General features: G+C 53.6%; 1 protein-coding gene across 3 annotated transcripts in view; it reads right to left on the bottom strand.

The window, feature by feature from the left end:
• LOC138765258 (zona pellucida sperm-binding protein 3 receptor-like) overlaps positions 1-6244 on the bottom strand; it is a 43018-nt gene extending 36774 nt beyond the window's left edge. For 2 of the 3 annotated variants that reach the window (XM_069942297.1, XM_069942296.1), the window contains exons 1-4: positions 6114-6244; positions 3461-3554; positions 2332-2405; positions 6-102 (exon numbers count right to left, since the gene is read on the bottom strand). In XM_069942297.1, the coding sequence (XP_069798398.1) occupies positions 6-102; positions 2332-2405; positions 3461-3554; positions 6114-6174 (326 nt within the window). In that variant the 5' untranslated portion in view covers positions 6175-6244. The remainder of the gene's footprint in view (positions 1-5; positions 103-2331; positions 2406-3460; positions 3555-6113) is intronic. The other variant, XM_069942295.1, reaches the window with a different exon arrangement.
• Between the last annotated feature and the right edge of the window lie 871 nt (positions 6245-7115).

Here is a 7115-nt window from a genome sequence, read left to right on the forward strand (position 1 = left end):
CTCACCCCATCTCACAGTGAAATGTAACCTTGGAACCAAATTCATTGCTTGTATAGTTAGCCCATCCATTTAAAATTTCTCCGGGATTTCCACAAGTTTTTGCTAAATTAAGAAAGAAAAAAGTAGAAAAGTTGTAGATGCTCCAAATTCATCTGGTCTTGCAATGGACAGCGGTCAGGAGTGAGCATTATAGAAGCAAGTGGTGCAGAGGCTTGTGTTCGCTGGAGACAGAGGGATGACCCGGCTGGAGGGGATGACATCTTAGGGGCATTGATAAGGTCAGAACCCTCCCCAAGGGCTCAAATGACGAAAACTGGAGGGCATGTTTAAGGTGACCATTCAGAGCTGGGCTGCTGTATTGGACACACATGATGGGCCAGAGCAGGGTGATGGTGGGGGTGGGGTGGGGATGTGGAAAGGGTGGGTTGGGAGTGGAGGGTGAGGGTGGTGGTGGAGCGTAAGAGTGGGGAATGAGGGTGGGAGTGGGGGGGAGGGGGGTGAAGGGGAGGGTGGGAGTGAGGGTGGGGGGAGTGTGAGGGTGGGGGTGAGGGTGAGGGTGGTGCTGGGGGTGGGGGTGAGGGTGGGGGTGATGGTGAGGGTGGGGTTGGGGGAGGGTGAGAGTGGGGTGAGGGTGAGGGTGGGGGGAGTGTGAGGGTGGGGTTGGGGGAGGGTGAGAGGGAGTGTGAGGGTGGGGGTGAGGGTGGGGGAGGGGGAGGGTGAGAATGGGGTGAGGGTGGGGGGAGTGTGAGGGTGGGGGTGAGGGTGGGGGTGAGGGTGAGGGTGAGGGTGAGGGTGAGGGTGAGGGTGGTGCTGGGGTGGGGGTGAGGGTGGGGGTGATGGTGAGGGTGGGGTTGGGGGAGAGTGAGAGTGGGGTGAGGGTGAGGGTGGGGGGAGTGTGAGGGTGGGGTTGGGGAGGGTGAGAGGGAGTGTGAGGGTGGGGGTGAGGGTGGGGGAGGGGGAGGGTGAGAATGGGGTGAGGGTGAGGGTGGGGGGAGTGTGAGGGTGGGGGTGAGGGTGGGGGTGAGGGTGAGGGTGAGGGTGACGGTGAGGGTGGTGCTGGGGTGGGGGTGAGGGTGGGGGTGATGGTGAGGGTGGGGTTGGGGGAGAGTGAGAGTGGGGTGAGGGTGAGGGTGGGGGTGAGGGTGGGGGTGAGGGTGGGGGTGAGGGTGGGGGTGACGGTGAGGGTGGTGCTGGGGTGGGGGTGAGGGCGGGGGTGATGGTGAGGGTGGGGTTGGGGGAGAGTGAGAGTGGGGTGAGGGTGAGGGTGGGGGGAGTGTGAGGGTGGGGTTGGGGGAGGGTGAGAGGGAGTGTGAGGGTGGGGGTGAGGGTGGGGGAGGGGAAGGGTGAGAATGGGGTGAGGGTGAGGGTGGGGGGAGTGTGAGGGTGGGGGTGAGGGTGGGGGTGAGGGTGAGGGTGGGGGTGACGGTGAGGGTGGTGCTGGGGTGGGGGTGAGGGTGGGGGTGATGGTGAGGGTGGGGTTGGGGGAGAGTGAGAGTGGGGTGAGGGTGAGGGTGGGGGTGAGGGTGGGGGAGGGGGAGGGTGAGGGTGGGGTGGGGTGGGGGTGGGGGTGGGGGAGGGGGAGGGGGAGGGTGAGGGTGAGGGTGAGGGTGGGGGAGAGTGAGGGTGGGGGTGATGGTGAAGGTGGGGTTGAGGGAGAGTGAGAGTGGGGTGAGGGTGGGGGGAGTGTGAGGGTGGGGGTGGGGGAGGGGGAGGGCGAGGGTGGGGTGGGGGAGAGTGAGGGTGGGGGGAGTGTGAGGGTGGGGGTGAGGGTGGGGGAAGTGTGAGGGTGGGGGTGAGGGTGGGGGTGAGGGTGGGGGAGGGGGAGGGTGAGGGTGGGGTGGGGTGAGGGTGGGGGTGATGGTGAAGGTGGGGTTGAGGGAGAGTGAGAGTAGGGTGAGGGTGGGGGGAGTGTGAGGGTGGGGGTGGGGGAGGGGGAGGGTGAGGGTGGGGTGGGGGAGAGTGAGGGTGGGGGGAGTGTGAGGGTGGGGGTGAGGGTGGGGGAAGTGTGAGGGTGGGGGTGAGGGTGGGGGAGGGGGAGGGTGAGGGTGGGGTGGGGTGAGGGTGGGGGTGATGGTGAAGGTGGGGTTGAGGGAGAGTGAGAGTGGGGTGAGGGTGGGGGGAGTGTGAGGGTGGGGGTGGGGGAGGGGGAGGGTGAGGGTGGGGTGGGGGAGAGTGAGGGTGGGGGGAGTGTGAGGGTGGGGGTGAGGGTGGGGGAAGTGTGAGGGTGGGGGTGAGGGTGGGGGTGAGGGTGGGGGAGGGGGAGGGTGAGGGTGGGGTGGGGTGAGGGTGTAACCAACTGAATCGCCGCGAGGGTCCACAGTCCTGACTTACGTTTGCACACAGGTGATTTTCCAGACCAGCGATTTGACACACAGGTCTGAACCCTCGAGCCTCTGATAGTAAACCTGCAGATATAAAGCAGAGAGTCTCATCAGGCAACAGCCACGAGGCCTCCCCTCCCTCCACAGATGACATTTACTGGGAGACCCTTTCCATCCACCCCACGGAATCTGTGACCCACAGCCATCAGCAAGGATGCATAGGAGCATCGAAATCAGGATGGCCAGGCTGGAGAATAGTTTCTTCCCGCAGGTGCTGAGATCAATCTCCCTGTAACCACGAAAATCACCCCAAATATCGATATCTCGAGAGAGATGATTGAGGTGACTGATGCACTATGTATTGTTGGTTATAGGGTAGACAACTGCCACATTTTTTCATGGGATGACAGTAGCAAGTACCAGAGAAGATCTGTCCACAAGAAGTGTAGGAAAGTTTAAGGGAGACGTCAGGGGGAATTGCTTGACAGATGGTGGTGGGGGCCTGGAATGTCTTGCTGGGGCTGGGGGTGGAGGCTGCAACATTGGGGGCATTTAAAATTCTCTTAGACAGGCACATAGATGGAAGAAAAATATTGGGTGATGGATGTAAGGTGGAAGATTGAGATGGCTGAGTAGGTTTATATACAAGGGGTTGGCAAAACACTGGGAGCTGAAGGAGTGGAGGCTGGGGGTGGAGGGGGGGAGGTCTTGATAAAGCTTTCAAAATTATCGGGGCATTTATTGGGTGGACAGTCAAAAACTATTTCCCAGCATAAAGATGCACTGGAGGGCACACATTTATAGTGAAGGGAAGGCAGAGAGACCCCACTCCCCAGGGTCACTGTCCTTCTGCTCCCCAGGGTCACTCTCACCCCAATCCCCAGGGTCTCTCTTCCCCCTCTCCCCAGGGTCACTCTCCCCCACTCCCCAGGGTCACTGTCCCCCCCACTCCCCAAGGTCATTGTCCCCCTTCTCTCCAGGGTCACTGTCCCCCTTCTCCCCAGGGTCACTGTTGCCCCACTCCCCAGGGACTCTCTCCACCCTCTCTCAGGGTCACTGTCCCATTCCCTGGGGTCAGAGTAAACTCCATGGCTACTCCCACTAGTTTTATCCCCAGTTGGTGCTGTGTTGAGACCTACCCTGGGTTACATTCGTACATGACCTTTTTGCTGTCATTGGAGTCTAAGTATTTCATAAAGCCATTTTCAAACGATGCTGGTGGTTTGCAGTCTTCTACATGAAGCAAAGACAGAAAGTATGGTCATTGAGTGGAGTTCTCCAAACCTGGTCTTGCAGAGGGTGGTATCGTCTTCACTTTGAAGTTGTCAAATTGTAAGGGGTACTTCCATCTAAAGAACCCTCTCATCTTGCTAGGACATGCAGTCTGAGATTCTCTTACACTTTGTCCATCAGTGCATGGAATCATCCAGTCCTATCCTGAGGTGGGATCTCCACAAGTTTAGGTGCAGTGCTAAGATACATCTGTCCTGCCCCATTCTTGAATTTAATGTCTCCACCCTTCCCTCCCAAGCCTCTCCTGCTCTCATCCTCCTTCAAGAAACTCTGAGCTGAGACTTGTCTTTGCTGCTGTGGATCACAGAAGCCTGGAATCCATAACCAGAACTGACGAATGGCTGCACTTCAATCCCTGTCCCAAATGTCTGTGTTGTGTTTGGGATGTGTGACAGGGAATGGATCAAGCCTGCAGGCCGCCATTGCAATGAACTGGAATTCACTGTCTTTGTGTAATTCTGATGGCTGGCTCCTCCCTCATCTACCCCAATATAAACCCTGGCTTTCCACCACCTTACCTCAGATTCACCTGAGGACTATTGTATCTACCGGCCATTGACTGTAAGCTATTAAAAGTGAGTTTATACTCCTCACTTGTCTCTGAGTGGAACCAGTCATGTTACACCCATGGACAAGCATTTCTATCAGGACTGGATCTCTTGTTTCAGACAGGAAGAAAGCCTTTATCTAACTGAACCAGTATTGAAGAGGAAGAGGGCAGAGATACTTTTGAAAGTAGCATCTGTTCCATGCAGAGAACCGGATCAGGGCGTCATAATTCACGTAGCAGTTAGTACAACGCTGTTACAGTGCCAGGAAAGAAGTTCGAATCCAATGCTGTCTGTAAGGAGTTTGCATGTTCTGTGTGGATTTTCCACAGGGGCTCCAGTTCCTCCCATTGTTTAAAATTTACCAGGGGTTGTAAGTGAATTTGGTGTAATTGGGTGGCACGGGCTCGTGGGCTGGAAGGGCCTGTTATCGTGCTGTGTGTTGAAATTTATAAGAAATAGAATGTGGTTGTAAACTGTTCCCATAAAATCCTAGCTTGTTAGGTTGGGAAATACATGAGCATAATTGGGTGCATTGGTGAATTTTAGTTCACTAGCTCTTTTCAAAATGATGGAAAAACTCAGCGCTAAGTCCCCAAGTGTGGTAAGACAAACATGGTTACTGTCGAAGACTTCACTGCTTCAACCGGGATCCCTGGCTCTTTCCTCAGAGATGCTGCCTGAACTGTATTTTCATTTTAAATTTCTAGCATCTGCAGTTCATTTTGATTTCCCTATTAACCCTCTCTACTCTGTCAACACCAGCTTCTCCCTCACACCGCTTTCTTATTCTGTCACAGAAACTTGTATTCAGATAGAAATCAACTGTAAGCCGATTCCCACTGTGAAAGGTCCAGCCTGAGAGATGCAGTGCAGTGTTTCTACAATTAAATCTTCTGCCAACCTCAGATCCTTCACTGTCTTCACTGTCTTCACTGTATTTTCTGATTATCTGCTGCTATCCCCAGAGGCTGGCCCACCCAACATTACCCAGCTGATCTCAATATCAACACAAAACATGGTCCTTTGGCCCACATGCCTGTGCTGAACCCGATGCCCAAATCTGCTACTTGCACATATCCCTATCCCTCCACCTCTGCATGTCTTCAGAACACCTCTTAAACACTGTCCTTCCACTCTGGGTAAAACATTTGCCCTGCACATCTCCCCCTCAGGTTAAACACTGGGACTATCCAGTCCATCCATTCTCAACCTTTTTTCACCTTGCCCCTCCTCCCACACCGACCCAGGACTCTGCCTAATCTGTGTGAGCCAGTCAAGCTTTGGTTTGTTCCCTCCTAGTGACCACACAAAAAAATATTGACGTGAGGGCAACACAGTTAGCGAAGCGGTTGGTGCAATGCTGTTGCAGCGCCAGTGACCCGGTTTGAATCCAGCTCTGTCTGTATGTTCTCCCTGTGTCTGCACAGGTTTTCCCCGGGGGCTCCAGTTTCCTCCCATTCTTCAAAAACATTCCAGGGGTTGTAGGTTAATTGGGTGTAATTGGGCGGCACGGACCTGTGAGCTGAAGGGCCTGTTACCGTGATGTAGGTCTAAATTTTTTACAAAATTACATTTAAATGTTAAAATTTACATGGGGTGAAAAAAAACATGGCTTTTACTTCAATGTGTTTTGGTCCCTGGGGGTGGGGGGGGGGGGCGTAGATCCCCTGTTGAGGGTGGCTGATCTACCCTATCAATCTCTCTTATAATTTATCTTAAGCCTCTGATGCTTCCAAGATCATCCAACTTCTCCCCATAGCTCATACTTTCTCAACGAGGCACCAACCCGGTAAATTTGCCTGACAACTGAGGTGGTTTCTTCATTACCATACCATACAACTTTGTCCTGTATCTCCACCCAGAAGAGGAACATCACCTTTCTAACTCCTTGTCAACACAAACCATGCCTCAAATCCAAAGAACTGTGTAATGACGATTTCTCACTTACCAACTGTGGAGTCAAAGAGTCCAAAGAGAAGCACCATTTTCAATGTGATTTCCAGCAACATTTCTGCAGCGTCCTCTCCTCATGGACTTGATGGCACACTCTCCCCTTGCTTTCTGCAGGTAATCTTTCTGCCTGCTATTGATTTTAGACCAAGAGGTTTGCGTACAAGTGGTTATGTCCACAAAGATCTGCATGTCATTTTTGGGAAATTGCAAAAAAAGAGAAAAAAACTGTTTGATAAACACTGCTAATCTGGTTGAAGGACAGGGTTACACAACCAGAATCAATGGCTATGAAGCTGGGATTGAGAGTATACAGGCACAAGGGGGTTGTTGTCTGAAGGGAACAAGGGGAACTGTACAACTTTCATGTGGAGTGAATACCACACAAAACCCAGCCTGTCTCCGGTTTCCAACAGTAAATGTTCACATCCCTACTTGTACAGTTAGAAAGAACAATCATTTGTGTCAGTTTTTGGAAGGAAACTTGCCATTTGACTGAGTTCCAGCCACCAGCAAAACCAAGACCTCCAGGTGTCCTCGTCCAGTCGAGCAGCATCTATGGAGAGAGGGTTCGTGTCAGGAACCCTTCCACAGAACTGAGAAAGAGAATTCGAGTTAATCTCAGTGGAGCGAGCAGAGGGTGGGGAAAGCAGAGGGTTCAGAGGGTGGGGGTTGTAGAGGGAGGGGGTGCAGAAGGTGGGGGAAGCAGACAGGAGAGAGGGAAGAGTATGGGGAGAGGAGAGAGTTCTTTTATCTGGACCATGTACGGCTGCTATTGTGAAATCTACGATCGACCTTCTGGGACCTGGGACCAGGACAGGATATACTGATGCCAGTAGGAAAGAGCAAGTTCCATCATGTTGGAGGTTCAGTCCTACGTCCTGAACCTTGAGTTGCCCCTCAGTGTGTCAGTACAGGAGGCCACAGACAGAGGTCAGTATGGAAGAGGGATAGCAAGATCAAGACCCCCACTGCAGATTGAACACTCGTGCTCTACAGA

This window comes from Narcine bancroftii, chromosome 5 (genome assembly GCF_036971445.1).
Source record: "Narcine bancroftii isolate sNarBan1 chromosome 5, sNarBan1.hap1, whole genome shotgun sequence".
Classification (NCBI taxonomy): domain Eukaryota; kingdom Metazoa; phylum Chordata; class Chondrichthyes; order Torpediniformes; family Narcinidae; genus Narcine; species Narcine bancroftii.